This window comes from Lampris incognitus, chromosome 6, assembly GCF_029633865.1.
Source record: "Lampris incognitus isolate fLamInc1 chromosome 6, fLamInc1.hap2, whole genome shotgun sequence".
NCBI lineage: Eukaryota > Metazoa > Chordata > Actinopteri > Lampriformes > Lampridae > Lampris > Lampris incognitus.
In genome coordinates this window covers 7975074-7990991 of record NC_079216.1, presented here as the reverse complement: position 1 = coordinate 7990991, position 15918 = coordinate 7975074, and the positions used below count along the sequence as shown (strand labels likewise).

Genomic DNA, 15918 nt, shown 5'->3' with positions numbered 1-15918 from the left:
GCATAACACATCATGCCATGTGTCTTTGCAATGCATGTGGAGTCTCATGTTTGCACCAGTTGAGTCAGTAAGTTTTAACTTGCTGATGTCTCCTCTAAATACTCCTCTAAATATGTTGTTCTGGTCAGATGGAGTGACTAATTCTGATTTTTATTCATTCATTCTTTCATTCATTCTGTATACCGGTGGTTCTCAGATCTGTTCTTATGACCTCCTTCCTGAACTGCTGCATTTCTGTTGTGCCAGATAGTTAATTCAGTGTGCCAATTCTATAAACTCCCTGATTATGCAGCTAGAACACCTGACACAGCGGAGAACCAGCCGTGCAGAGTTGCGAGCCACTTGTTTATATCCGTTTAATCCAAATCAGGGTTGCAGAGGGACGGACTTTATCCTAGCACGCATCGAGGGGAATATAAGGCAGACACGGTGGACGGGTCATAAGTCCATTACAGCGCATGCACATACACACACACACACATTACTCTATGGACATCCATCTATTATCCAAGCCGCTTATCCTAATTAGGGTTGCGGGGATGCTGGAGCCTATCCCAGCAGTCATTGGGCGGCAGGCAGGGAGACACTCTGGACAGGCTGCCAGGCCATCACAGGACCAAAACACACACACACACACACACACACACACACACACATTCACCCCTAGGGACAATTTAGTACAGCCGATTCACCTGACCTACACGTCTTTGGACTGTGGGAGGAAACCAGAGCATCTGGTAGAAACCCACGCGGACATGGGGAGAACATGCAAACTCCACAGAGGATGACCCCCAAAGTTGGACTACCCCGGGGCTTGAACTAGGGTTGCCAACCGTTCCTTAAAATAAGGAATCGTTCCTTATTATATATAAAATATATCCTGGCGGTCTGTCCAGGGTGTCTCCCTGCCTGCCGCCCAATGACTGCTGGGATAGGCTCCAGCATCCTGCGACCCTGAAAGCAGGATAAGCGGTTCGGATAATATATATGTGTATAGTGTACGGCACATTATATTTGTTATGCCTACGCTGCCCCATCCATCCAACCCCCGTCCCTGTCCCCTGTTCTTTATTTCCATTTCAAGGAGTTGGCAACCCTAGCTCAAACCCAGGACCTTCTTGCTCTGAGGTGACCACACTAACCACTGCGCCATCATACCGCCAGTGCCTATCCTAAGTATTAGTATCCTAAGTATTAGGCTAAAACAGATAAGTAATCTTAAAGCATTTTTTATCATGTTAAAAAAAGGGGGAGAGTGAAAGAAAGAAGAGACACTACTTTTTTTCTCTCCCAATTTAGCGGCCAATCGATCCCTGTCGAAATGAACACGGGGAGAACGTGCAAAAATCTTTAAGCTGGGATTCAACCCTCCAATACTAGGACAAAATATTTCCACATGGCCGCTATTCCCTATAAATTCATATAGTGGACATACTGCGCCCCACGGCCCCGTCCTCCACTGGTTGTCCTCCGTGGGCACGTTCCAGCTGCTGTGGCCGGGGTGGCGCCCCGGGTCTTGAGGGTATCCGTAGGGCTGCTCGTTGACCCGCTGGCGGTGGTAGGGAGATGGGCAGGGGACAGCCGTGCACTCCTGTTCTGTGCTGGGTCTCTCGTCTGGGTCACAGAGCGACTCGTCCACGGGTTGGTGGTAGTTACTGCACACCACCTGCCTGGTTATTCTTCCCACGCTGCATGTGACTGAACACTGAGCAAAGAAAATGGAGCGTGGGGTGGGGGTGGGGGGGAGAAACACCGTCAGACAGACATCTGCACATTTAGATTTCACCGTTACATCTACAAATATAACCTGGCGTTTCAGAAAAAATGAAAGGCTTATATCACATCTGGGCATTTCTTTGACACTCATCCACTTTGACTTGAGTTTTGAGGTCTATTTTATCTGCACAAAACATTGCATGGCGACACTGCAACTTTACAATCTACTGGTTCCACTTAGGTTCGCAAAACCACAGCTCCTGGAATTTCCTCACGTTAAGACTAAAGTTAACGCTGAAATCTGGGATTTTACTCTTTTGATAGTTATTTCACCCATCTGGACAACGGAGTCAGGTTACATAATGCTGACTGGCATCTTTGTCATGGTTGGAGACACTCTCCATATACCAAAACGTTTGACCTGGTAGGACAAACACTGGTGCAGCGGCAAATAAGTTCCTACTGAAACAGGAGAAAAAGGATTGAAATGTGATGATGATGATGATGATGTGGTGCTTTTGTTGGACAGCTAGTCTACCAATTCTACAACCAATTTTACTGAACAACAGAGTTCCCATATGGTTCAATGTCGTTTGCAATACACAGCCTGTTGGGTTTGGTCTGTGGATGCCACGTTTACCAGGGTGTGAACTGTTTACTGCTGAGCCACAATGGCTGCTACACCTTGTTTGTAGTTCTCGCTGCCAGATGGAGGGATAATTCTGGGAAATCACGGAGTTCAGCTTTAACAGAAGATTGTTCGCTGGTCATTTCCCTGATGTCAAGCTACTGGAATTAGTGACCATCTTTAAAAACTATTTACGTCCCACCTTCTCTCTTGCTTGTCACTGTGTTGACTGATATCTTGTGTTTATTCTGTGTTGTATGAACCCCTGCATACGACCTGTTTTATTTACCAAATCTCTACAACCATCCCTTGTGGATGTAATTCTTTCTTCACCTCTACAACACATTCAAATCTTTATAAATCACTCTTGGTGATGTCAAAATTAAGTCCCACATCTAACGACTAAGGGAACAACCCGGAGATTTGTTTCTTAATGACACCGACGGGGTCAGCCGTCTTTAGTCGAGCCTTGGGAGACGCTCACTTATTAAAATATAAAACAAAACCAGACTGTCCTCAGGTCAGAAGAATGACAAACAGTTGATTTTTCCAATTCTTCAAGTTCTACTAAAATCTGAATGGAGTGATTAGAGGTTAAATGTTCATATTGGAAAATATCTTTGCTGACTGGACACAGCGGTGGACATTACTCACGGGAGACCACTCCCCGGCCCGCCACTGGCCGCAGGGGCTGAAGCAGGTGGAGGTCTCGGGGGGTCGGGGCAGGTGGATGCAGTATGACTCATCAGCAACTCCTCCCTGAGCATCTCTGCAGCTGACGTAACGTGCACGCTTCCCTTTCCCACAGGACACGGAGCACTGGAGGCCACGCACATGCAGAAAAACATACAAACACACACATATACATACATACAAACATACAAATATGAATACATCTCTGTTCACTTGACAATCTAAGACACACTTAGACCAAATGCACTCATCGTAACATGAACTGTTGGCTAAGATATGATTACTGTGTAATCCCAGACTGATACAAATGACCAGTATGCTAATGTAGTTCACCAGTATGCTAATGCTGCTAGCAGCCTGTCCCTGCACCTTGGGTCACTCGGTGTGGTTGGTTGATGCAGTGGGAGCGAATAATGGTATTGACCTCTAAGATGAGGATTGAAAAAGGAATGTTTTGGGGGTAAAATATGCCTTTTAATGAGGTGTACTGAATAGAGTTTATGAGTAAACCTCCGGTTTGATACAGCAAGGTTTGACACCACAGCCAAAACACACACACAAGCTGGTCACCAAACTCCATGACCTTGGTATCAGCACTTCACTGCAACTGGACACGGGATTTCCTGACCAACAAACTGTCAGTTTAGACTGCCACACCTCCTCCACCCTGACACTGAACACTGGTGTCCCACAGGGCTGTGTGCTGAGACCTCTTCTCTACTCCCCTTTCAACTACGACTGCGTTCCTGTGCATGGCTCCAATACCATAATCAAGTTCGCAGGCAACACCACAGTGGTAGGTCTGATCAGCAACAACGACTCGGCCTACAGGAAGGAGGTCCAGCACCTGGCTGTATCTTCTTCTTCTTTTGGCTTATTCCCCGTTTCTCAGGGGTTGCCACACATTTTACAGGTTTCATCAGTACCCTGTGAGGGCACAGCACCGATGGCGACCGTTGTTAACCCAAGCCTCAACCGATCCGGTATGGTCTTGTCAATCCGCATACCGATTTGGCAAAATTTTACGTTGGATGCCCTTCCTGACACAACCTCTAAACCTATGGACAGGGGCACAGGTAAAGTGCTGGAGGCCATCCCAGTATTCATGGACTTGTGCCCATGCCTGTCGCTAGTATGTACCTGGCTATATGGTGTACCGAAATAAAACTGACCCTCAGCACTGGGAAGACCAAGAAACTCATCATGGACTACAAGAGAGCTAAAGGCTGAGACCACATCCTCATTTATATCAACGGGTTGCTGGGCATCCACATCTCCAAGGACCTCTTTTGGAGAAGTATCAACTCATCCACTCTGATCAAAACAGCCCAGCAGTATCTTTTGTTCCTGAGGAGACTGAAGAAAGCTCATATGTCTCCCTGGATCCTGGTGACCTTTTACTGCTATGCCACTGACAGTATCCTCATCATCTACATCTCAGTGAGGTACAGCAACTGCTCTGTGTCAGACTGGAAGGCTTTGAAATGGGTGGTGAAAACTACTACCCATCATTTAGGGCCTCCAACACAGACATTGTTGGCAGAGGGTGTGAGGCATCATCAAGGACACCTCTCACCCAAACCACAGACCCTTCTTCCATCCGGAAGGTGCTACAGCAGCCTCCGCTCCTGCACCAGCAGGCTCAGAAACAGCTTTTTCCCAGTTGCTGTTACCCTGCTGAACTCTGGTCCACTGCGTTAGCAGCCCCCCGCCCCCCTCTTCACCAAGGACATAAAACCAAACAACCCCCCCCCATATTTATATACGAATATCTTTTTGCACTGCCTATCTGTTGTCTGTTACACTGAGCATGCCAAACTTTGCATTCTATAATATACATACACTGTATTATTATACAGTGTATATACTCTGTATACACTGTATAATACTCTGTTTATATTTGTACTCTGTATTTACTCATTCCCACTCCCATAGCTTTATCTTATTTTTATATACATTTGCAATACTATACAGATTTAAAGACTGTATACACTGTACATTATTCTTTACACACTGTATACTCATATTTACTGACATTCCATATTACCTCTGTACACTCATATACATTATACCTTGAACTTTAGTATACTATTTTGCACATTCTGGTTAGACGCCAAACAGCATTTTATTGTCATAGTACTTGTACTGTGTGCAGTGACAACGTTGAATCTAATCTAATCTAATCTAATCTAATCTAATCTAATCTAATCTAATGTTCTCCATCACAAACTAATTAAAAAAAACTCTATTAAAGAAGCATCATTCCATCCTTTGTGGTTCAACATTAACTCTTCCTATGCATTTATTTATTCTTTCTACCCTCCTAACCTCATCAGGCTTTGTAGGGGTATTGGACCCTATCCTAGGATGCACTGTATGGAAGGCAGGGAGGCAGGTCACCAGCGCATTACGGGTCCCAAACACACAATCACTCCCATTCCCATGGATACTATTTTTTGGGTGGCTTTTTCCCACTCTTTTTCTCCCCAAAGTACTCGGCCAATAACCCTATTTCCCGAGCCGTCCCAGTCGCACTTTGGCGGACACTGAAGTACCCAAAAGAAACTCACGCAAGTACAGCGAGACCAATACAAACTACACACAGAAGGGCAGGGATCGAACAGGTCTGTGAGGCATCGTGCCACCCCTCCAACCCTTTCAGAAAAGCTTAAAAGCAAAATCAATCACAGTCCACTGAGTTAGACCATCTCATTCACTTTACACTGTGCTAAACAATGTGAAGTAAACACAAGTAAACATCTCCTCTGCTGAACTGTGTATTCTCCAAATACTTTACATCTGCCTTTCTACCTTTCTCATCTTCCTCGTGAACAATTCAATACTGAGCAGGAATTAGATTGACCACTCTCGTTAGCTCTACGAAAAAAGAAGAAAATAAGAAATAAAAACAAAAATCGAGCCTCTCCGTTGCCCTGAAATTACCCAATTGAAAGAAGTTTACCCAGAGGATACCAGAGCTGCAGAGCAGCCAGCTATGCTCCGCAGGAGAACACTGTAGTAAACATAGCTGAGGGGATGAATATCTAATGCAATCACAGAGCTTCAGATGTAGTAGAAGATCGACTATCCCATTCATATCAATGACCCTCCAAATTCCATGACTTCACCCACTCAACATGACAGTGAGGGGAATGTATCCGCTTGTATTGGTGTGTGTTTGTGTGTGTGTGTGTGTGCGTGCGTGCAGGCATCAGGGAGAGAGAGAGTGACAGTGAGAGAGAGAGAGCAGAGGGATAGAGAAATTGTAGAAATATGTAGAAGTGTGGGTCCAAGCATGCATACATGTGCATGTGTGTGTTTGATGGCGTGGGTGTTTGAGTTGTGTGCATGTGTGTGGGAGTATGCATGTGTTTGCGTTGGTGATTGTGTATGTTTGTTTGTTTGCGAAAGATCGCTTGGGATTGCATGTGTTGTGTGTGTGTGTGTGTGTGTGTTTGCGATTGCTTAGGTGCATATGTGTGTTGTCTGTATTGCATGTGTGTGGATCTGAAGGACCACACTGACACTAGCGTCTCTGGCATGCACGCTCCCACGAGCTCCGAGACTGACAGACGGGCTTCGATCTTCGAAACCGTAGACTGATGTTTAGATGAAATCTGGTTTTCATTTGGCTCGGGCAGCAACACAAAGTACCACAGAGAAAGAGGGGCCTCCCAACCCAGACAGTAGAGAGAGAGTGTGTGTGTGTGTGTGTGTGTGTGTGTGTGCAGCAGGGGTTATATGGCTCAGTGGCAAAAAGAGAATGGGCCTATGTAGTATTTGAGACCTGAAACTCACACCATTGGACTTAAACACGGTGGGTTAATCGATCTGTGTAACAACTTTTGACACATTTTAAAGACACCAGTCATATATGGGAGATGTGCGAAATCCAACCATGTTGTATATACTGTACTGTACACTGTACTACGGTACTGGTACGCTCTGTCATGTCCATCTACCTCGGGCATGTATGTAAGTAACCTGCTAACATCTATTTCAGCATCTCTGATATATTCACTGTGCCTTATCACCTCTTATTTCACCTGTATAAAGTCAATCCTTGTGTATATATCTGAAGATTGTCGTGTTGTGGTGTTGTTATTCATGTTAAGTGCACCGAGAGAGCCACGAAACCGGAGTCCCATTCCATGTACGTGCAAACCTACATGGCCAATAAACAAGATTCTGATTCTAATGTGTATCACACTGTTACTCTCTCTACCTCACTCTCTCTCTCTCACGTACACACATGCATAAACTGTCACATCATGTCACACACCTCCTTGTTCGTGAAGGCCAGATGAAAGAGACAAATGACTTCTCCATTGTAGTGGGGATTGCACAGGAGTGACACTTGAACGGGTCGTTTTTTTTTCCTCCCTCTTTTTCTCCCCAATTCTACCCGGCAAATTACCCCACTCTTCTGACCCGTCCCGGTCGCTGCTCCACCCCCTCTGTCGATCCGGGGAGGGCTGCAGACTACCACTCACCTCCTCCCATACATGTGGAGTCGCCAGCCGCTTCTTTTCACCTGTCAGTGAGGAGTTTCACCAGGGGGACGTAGCGCGTGGGAGGATCACGCTATTCCCCCCAGTTCCCCTCCCCCCCCTGAACAAGTGCCCTGAGTGACCAGAAGAGGCGCTACTGCAGCGACCAGTGCACATACCCACATCCGGCTCTTCCAGGGCCGGATCTAGGCATAGGCAAACTAGCAGCTGCCTAGGGTCTAATTGCCACAGGGGGGGGCCCAGACAGACGGATAAAAAACATCAACTTTTGGTCTAAATTAAAAATATTTCACATAAAATATTCTAAACTATAAATACATAATAATAAACAAAAATATATACCTAACGAATTAACCATAATAACCATGTGGCAGTTAAAAGTAATATTGTTCGTTCACAAAGTATCAAAATGTGCTTGTTTGGGGGTGGGGTGGGGTGGGGAGGGGGGAGCCCAAGAAAAGTGCTCTGCCTAGTGTAATCTATCCATTTAATCCGGCCCTGCCAGCTTCCCACCCGCAGACACTTGTGTCTCTAGGGATGCCCGACCAAATCGGAGGTAACGCGGGGATTCGAACCGCTGATCCCCGTGTCGGTAGGCAACGAAATAGACCGCTACGCCACCCGGATGCCCACGACTCACTTTTCAAAGAGTGTATAAGCTTCTCTCATATAAATGATGGCACTCTCAATCAATGGTGAGCTATGGAAGAGGTCCGATAGCAACTTGCGACATGACATGAGTACTGACACGGCGGACTGCATGAGCAAGGCACAGAATTAGAAAGACTGATGTTTCATTTTGCAGCCTCATATGTCCACGTATCCTGCAAGTTTTCCTTACCGTGGTCCAGGAGCCGTATCTCCACTGTGTCAGCAGCTGACCGGAGTTGTCGGGACGAGGGGTGCTCTGAGCAGGAGAGCCCCAAGGACAAGCCGGCATCTCACACTCCTACACAACACAAACAGACACACACACCGTCAACAAGCAAACATTTGGCGGCTCAAACATTGAACGTTGGCGTGTGTGTGCTAAGCGGTAAATGCCGGGACATCCTGGTGGTGGACTTGATGGTTTCCAAGGTCACCGGTTCAAGCCCACACATACACTCTCCGTCGGTCCTAAAGAGCACTTACATCTTACCACTGAAAAAATAGACAACGTAAGATAAACGTGTGGGTTGGTCGCTTATAATGTCGAGAGCTCGTAAGAAAAATTGCAGTCATGTTTGACCACTCAACGAGAAAGCGTTGAGTGTTGCTGTATGTCTTTTGCCACTAGGGGGCACCACGCAGTTTGCTGGAAGAACGATGCGCGCCCTCACATGGACTCAAAGCGGAGACACTCCACAGGTGTCACTCTTCAATACAGAAGAGACAAAATGCGTAAAGCTCAAACCCAAGTACCGTGGCACAACCACCTGGTGCCACGAGTCAAATAAGCTTGACTCGGGGGGCGTCCAGATAGTGTAGCGGTCTATTCCGCTGCCTACCAACACGGGGATCGCTGGTTCAAATCAGCTTGGTCGGGTGTCCCCACAGACACAATTAGCCGTGTCTGCGGTGGGTGGGAAGCCGGATGTGGGTATGTGTCCTGGTTGCTGCACTAGTGCCTCCTCTGGTCGGTCGGGGCGCTTGTTTGGGGGGGACTGGGGGGGAATAGCATGATTCCCCTGGTGAAACTCCTCACCGTCAGGTGAAAAGAGGCGGCTGGCGACTCCACATGTATGGGAGGAGGCATGTGGTAGTCTGCAGCCCTCCCCGGATCGGCAGAGGGGGTGGAGCAGCGACCGGGACGGCTCGGAAGAGTGGGGTAATTGGCCGGATGCAATTGGGGAGAGGGGGGGGGGGTCCACACAAAATAAAAATGGATGGATGTGGAAACGAAACTGACTTACATATGTACTACAACAGAGCTGAGCATAAAATAGGGGATAGACTTCAAAAATGACTAATTCTTTAAAGGAAAGGGTCTCTTCCTCCACTTCCTGCCTACTCGGTGTTTAGGTTCAGCTATGTCTTGATCGGAGGTTTGGCTCCTGTTAGGGTCGCTGGGTTTTTGCGGTTTTGGACTACGATGTTTCGGATTTTTTTTTTTTGTGTCTTCTCCTCAAAGCAAACAGCCAACTCCTGGAAAAATACATTTGAATCTTGAACCTTGAGTAGTTAAAGGATTTTAGAAGGTGTTTGAGAAGGGATTTATGGGTCTCCCCCCCCCCCCACCCCCTCTCACCTGGCTGTCTCTGGGTCTGGCAGCTGCGTTGCATTCTCTGTCGTCCACTGTTTCGCCGTAAGGCCCCGACACACACCTCACAGCTCGCATTTGATAGCCATGACCGCAGGTCACTGCACACTGAAACACACAATCAATCCATCACACACACACACACACACACACACACACACACACACACACACACACACACAGACACACACACATACACACACACCAGGACAGAGAGAAACACAGTCAAACACCAGTTATCTCAAATTCAGATAATCTGAGCGTGTCAAGGCCGAACATTGTAGAAAGAGCCTCAATGTTGGAATAAGTAAGTCTGCTAAATCCAACCAACACACACATACACACAAATACACACACGTGCACACACACACACATACAAACACACACGCAAACACAAATATACACATACACACGCACACACATATGAACACACACAGCAACATATCCAAAGCCACAGTAAAGACAGTGTGTGGGGGTAGATGTGAGTTTTGGCAGTAAAGATGTTGTGTTCATAGATGTAGTCCATGTGTGTGTAGTTGGCACGTGGGTCATAAAGACATATCTGACTGAAGAGCTCCAAGCAGCTCAAAGCAGGAGGAAAACTGGTACGCTGCATCTGAAGAGGACTCACAGGGGGCTCAACACCCAGTTGCTCCATTTTATTTCACCGGACATCAAGTTATCGGTATCATCTGCAAACCCCCGAAGCTGTGATGGACACACTTTCACTATACAGTCCAAACCTCTGAAGCTGTGATGGACACACTTTCACTATACAGTCCAAACCTCTGAAGCTGTGATGGACACACTTTCACTATACAGTCCAAACCTCTGAAGCTGTGATGGACACACTTTCACTTAACAGTTCAAACCTCTGAAGCTGTGATGGACACACTTTCACTATACAGTCCAAACCCCTGAAGCTGTGATGGACACACTTTCACTATACAGTCCAAACCCCTGAAGCTGTGATGGACACACTTTCACTATACAGTCCAAACCCCTGAAGCTGTGATGGACACACTTTCACTATACAGTCCAAACCTCTGACGCTGTGATGGACACACTTTCACTATACAGTCCAAACCCCTGAAGCTGTGATGGACACACTTTCACTATACAGTCCAAACCCCTGAAGCTGTGATGGACACACTTTCACTATACAGTCCAAACCCCTGAAGCTGTGATGGACACACTTTCACTTAACAGTCCAAACCCCTGAAGCTGTGATGGACACACTTTCACTTAACAGTCCAAACCTCTGAAGCTGTGATGGACACACTTTCACTTTACAGTCCAAACCCCTGAAGCTGTGATGGACACACTTTCACTTTACAGTCCAAACCCCTGAAATTGTGATGGACACACTTTCACTATACAGTCCAAACCCCTGAAGCTGTGATGGACACACTTTCACTTTACAGTCCAAACCTCTGAAGCTGTGATGGACACACTTTCACTTTACAGTCCAAACCTCTGAAGCTGTGATGGACACACTTTCACTTTACAGTCCAAACCTCTGAAGCTGTGATGGACACACTCTCACTATACAGTCCAAACCTCTGAAGCTGTGATGGACACACTCTCACTATACAGTCCAAACCCCTGAAGCTGTGATGGACACACTTTAACTATACAGTCCAAACCCCTGAAGCTGTGATGGACACACTTTCACTATACAGTCCAAACCTCTGAAGCTGTGATGGACACACTCTCACTATACAGTCCAAACCTCTGAAGCTGTGATGGACACACTCTCACTATACAGTCCAAACCTCTGAAGCTGTGATGGACACACTCTCACTATACAGTCCAAACCCCTGAAGCTGTGATGGACACACTTTCACTATACAGTCCAAACCTCTGAAGCTGTGATGGACACACTCTCACTATACAGTCCAAACCTCTGAAGCTGTGATGGACACACTTTCACTATACAGTCCAAACCTCTGAAGCTGTGATGGACACACTTTAACTTTACAGTCCAAACCTCTGAAGCTGTGATGGACACACTTTCACTTTACAGTCCAAACCCCTGAAGCTGTGATGGACACACTTTCACTTTACAGTCCAAACCTCTGAAGCTGTGATGGACACACTTTCACTATACAGTCCAAACCCCTGAAGCTGTGATGGACACACTTTCACTATACAGTCCAGCCATCATAGTTTCTGTTTCTGTGCTGCCCCCTGAAGCAAAGACGGTATCAGTGAGACTTACCTCTAATTTTATCTGAGTGAGTCATGGCTGACATCTTAGATAAGCCTAGTTAAGTGGCCATCACACACACACACACACACACACACACACACACACACACGTCTAGACATGCATAGTCAGCTCGACCCTTTACCCAGTTGTCTGCACACACAAGTGGGGGGGGGGGGCGACCACGTCGTAGCCTGAGCGTTAGATCAGAGGAAGTGCGAGGGGATAGGTTTATTTGAGCAGTAAATTATGATTACACAGGAATTAAGCAGCCGCTATATTCCAGCTCTGTAAATAACGCTATCTCATTTTCCCCTCAGCCACGCACATGTCTGGCAGGATGTGCTATCTATAAACTAGATGATGAATGGCCAAAGACATTCACGGGTTCATTCATTCAGGTGTTCCTTCCTTCCACCTCGGCTTGTAGTAATGGAGGTAAAATATAATGGAGCTACAAACAAGATGCAGCACGGTGCTGTGCTGGCCTGTGCAGATGTGTGTTTGTACATGTATCTGGAAGCAAGTTTTGTTTTGTCAATGCATGTGTGTGTGTGTGTGTGTGTGTGTGTGTAGGCATGCCTGTGTGTGCACTTCTTTGTGTTTGTATGTGTGTGTGTGAGTGCATTTTTGTTTGTGTGTGTATGTGTGTGTCTGTGTGTGTGCATTTCTGTGTGTGTGTGTGTGTGTGTGTGTGTGTGTGTGTGTGTGTGTGTGTGTGTGTGTGTGTGTGTGTGTGTGTGTGTGTGTGTGTGTGTCAGATGAACTGACAGGAAAGAAGGGCAAAGGAAAAGGACATGAAGCTAGAGTCAGAGGAAAGGCTCCATAACTCACTAGTCTATCAAGTTACACACACCCACCCACCCACACACACTTTTAAACGCAGGCTGTCACAAATTAGAATGCTCATGTATCATATATACCTCTTTTTCTGTTTGTCACCACACAGCCACATACACACACACACACACAAACTCACTTACACGCACACTTAAATAGAGCCATGTCAAACCGCTGGACAACCAGCCACACTTGTAACCTATTTCCCCACTAACACACACCATCCTGTCACTTTCATTCTCGTGTATGTCTGTGTGTGAGTGTGTGTGTGTGTGTGTGTGTGTGTGTTTACATATGTCGGTTTTGCGTGTGCTTGTTCAGTGAGTGTGTCTGCCTATCTATCTACATAGGTATCTGTTTGTGCATCTATAAATAAGCAAGTGTGTGTGTGTGTGTGTGTGTGTGTGTGTGTGTGTGTGTGTGTGTGTGTGTGTGTGTGTGTGTGAGAGACTCACCGGTCCCCAGACCCCCACCTGCCAGGAGGCACACTCGGGCAGCTCACAGCTGCCCACGGTGGGGGGTTTGGTGGAGGCGTCGCAGAGATGCTGGCTCAGCTTCTCCTCCCCAATCGCCATGCTGCAGGACACCTGCCTGTGTCTCATCCCCTTCCCACAGGTCACCAGACACTGGAGGACGGGGGGGGGGGAAGAAGGAGAGTAGTGTGGGGGAGAGAGGGGTAGAAGCTGGTCATGACAGTGAATCGTCAGATGTCACCACTCTGTTTACAATCTCCTTGTATAATCTTTTGCACGATGCATCAACCTTTCCAGCTCGAGCATGTAAGACACCCTCCCTGACACACACGGGCAGCAGTGGATTCAAACTGTGGAAGATGAAGTGAGTGCTGTGCGTCTGAAGTGGAGGGTAAAAGTGGTAGATTCACGTCTTTACTAGCGACATACTGTGATGCTTCCATAAAACTGAGAGTTTGTATGCATGCACAGCAGCGTTAAACATCAATTTCATACTACCAAGATGCAGACGAGATAGCTCAGCATCACTGTTTCCCCCCTGAAGTGAATACGTTCATAGATATTAGACATTTAATTGAGATGAATATATTAATGAATTTCCTTTATTAAACCCCTTGGGGAAATTTGGTTACCGCACACTACTAACCCATCCGAGCTGTGACCTGTGTAGCCAGGAGCAGTGGGCTGCCGCCTTCATGCTGCACCTGGGGACCAACTCTAGTTCTTTTCCCATTGCCTTGCTCAGGGGCACAGACAGGAAGGAGTATGAACCCTAACATGCGTGTTTGTTTCGACGGTGGTGGAAACCGGAGCACCTGGAGGAAAACCCGCCGCAGACACGGGGAGAACATGCAAACTCCACACAGAAAGGACCTGGGATGACCCCCAAAGTTAGACAACCCCGGGGTTCGAACCCAGGACCTTCTTCCTGTGCGGTGACAGCGCTAACCACTGGGCCACCGTGCCACAATACTAATAATAATAATAATAATACATTTTATTTACAGAGCATTTTCAGGGTACTCAAACACATTTTACATAAGTTAACATAATCATGAAAGCAACACACCAAAAGCATAAAACACACCACATTAATGTCTGTGAATGTTCTCATTCATCCAGGTTATGGTTATCCAAAGGAATTGAATCGAGTGCAACTGGACTTGGTATATCACAACATTAATCACACATTAAAACAATTCTGAAGAAGTGAGTTTTGATTAATGATGTGAACATGGACAGATGGGTGCAGTCTCTGATGTGTTTGGGAGGGAGATCCCGAGGGTGGGGGCAGCTATGGAGAAGGCTCTGTCGCCCCAGGTCTGGTGCTTGGTCCTGAGTGGTGGAGACAGGAGGTCTTGGTGCTTGGTCCTGAGTGGTGGAGACAGGAGGTCTGGTGGTCCTGAGTGGTGGAGACAGGAGGTCTGGTGCTTGGTCCTGAGTGGTGGAGACAGGAGGTCTGGTGGTCCTGAGTGGTGGAGACAGGAGGTCTTGGTGCTTGGTCCTGAGTGGTGGAGACAGGAGGTCTGGTGGTCCTGAGTGATGGAGACAGGAGGTCTGGTGCTTGGTCCTGAGTGGTGGAGACAGGAGGTCTTGGTGCTTGGTCCTGAGTGGTGGAGACAGGAGGTCTGGTGGTCCTGAGTGGTGGAGACAGGAGGTCTGGTACTTGGTCCTGAGTGATGGAGACAGGAGGTCTGGTGCTTGGTCCTGAGTGGTGCAGACAGGAGGTCTGGAGCTTGGTCCTGAGTGGTGGAGACAGGAGGTCCAGTGCTTGGTCCTGAGTGATGGAGACAGGAGGTCTGGTGGTCCTGAGTGGTGGAGACAGGAGGTCCGGTGCTTGGTCCTGAGTGGTGCAGACAGGAGGTCTGGTGCTTGGTCCTGAGTGGTGGAGACAGGAGGTCTAGTGCTTGGTCCTGTGTGGTGGAGACGAGGTCTAGTGGTCCTGCGTGGTGGAGACAGGAGGTCTAGTGCTTGGTCCTGTGTGGTGGGGACGAGGTCTAGTGGTCCTGCATGGTGGAGACAGGAGGTCTGGTGCTTGGTCCTGAGTGGTGGAGACGAGGTCTAGTGGTCCTGCGTGGTGGAGACAGGAGGTTGGCGTCGGAGGAGCGAAGGGTGCAAGAAAGAGTATGGTAGTGGAGCAGGTCAGTGAAGTAGGAGGGGGCATGGCTACAGAGGGCTTCGTGACTGCGAGTAAGGAGAAGGACTTTGAATTGGATCCACTGTGGGACAGGGAGCCAGTGCAGGTTCTGGAGGACAGGGGTGATGTGGTCACAGGAGCAGGAGTGGGTGAGCAGGACAGCAGCAGAGTTCTGGATACATATAGTGGAGTTTGTTTAGGACTTTGGATGATGAGCCATAGAGAATGGTTGCAGTAGTCAATTCTGGATATGACGAAGGAAGGGATCAAAGTTTCGGCAGCAGAGAAGAAAAGTGGTGATTTGATTGACAATGGTGTGCAAAGGAGGGGTTGCTGTTGAAAATGATTCCAAGGTTGTGGATGTGAGGGGAGGGGGACGGAGTGGAGTAATCGACGGTGAGGCAGAAGTTGTGAGTGGTTTCGGTAAGGGATTTGGGACCAATGATGATCATGTCGGCTTTATCACAAT

General features: G+C 47.5%; 1 protein-coding gene across 1 annotated transcript in view; it reads right to left on the bottom strand.

The window, feature by feature from the left end:
* The window catches only part of LOC130113997 (A disintegrin and metalloproteinase with thrombospondin motifs 20-like), a 183101-nt gene that overhangs the window by 57723 nt on the left and 109460 nt on the right, over nt 1-15918 (bottom strand). The window contains 5 exon segments of the mRNA XM_056281714.1: nt 1436-1705; nt 2999-3163; nt 8390-8497; nt 9779-9898; nt 13295-13465. Of these exon segments, the coding sequence (XP_056137689.1) occupies nt 1436-1705; nt 2999-3163; nt 8390-8497; nt 9779-9898; nt 13295-13465 (834 nt within the window).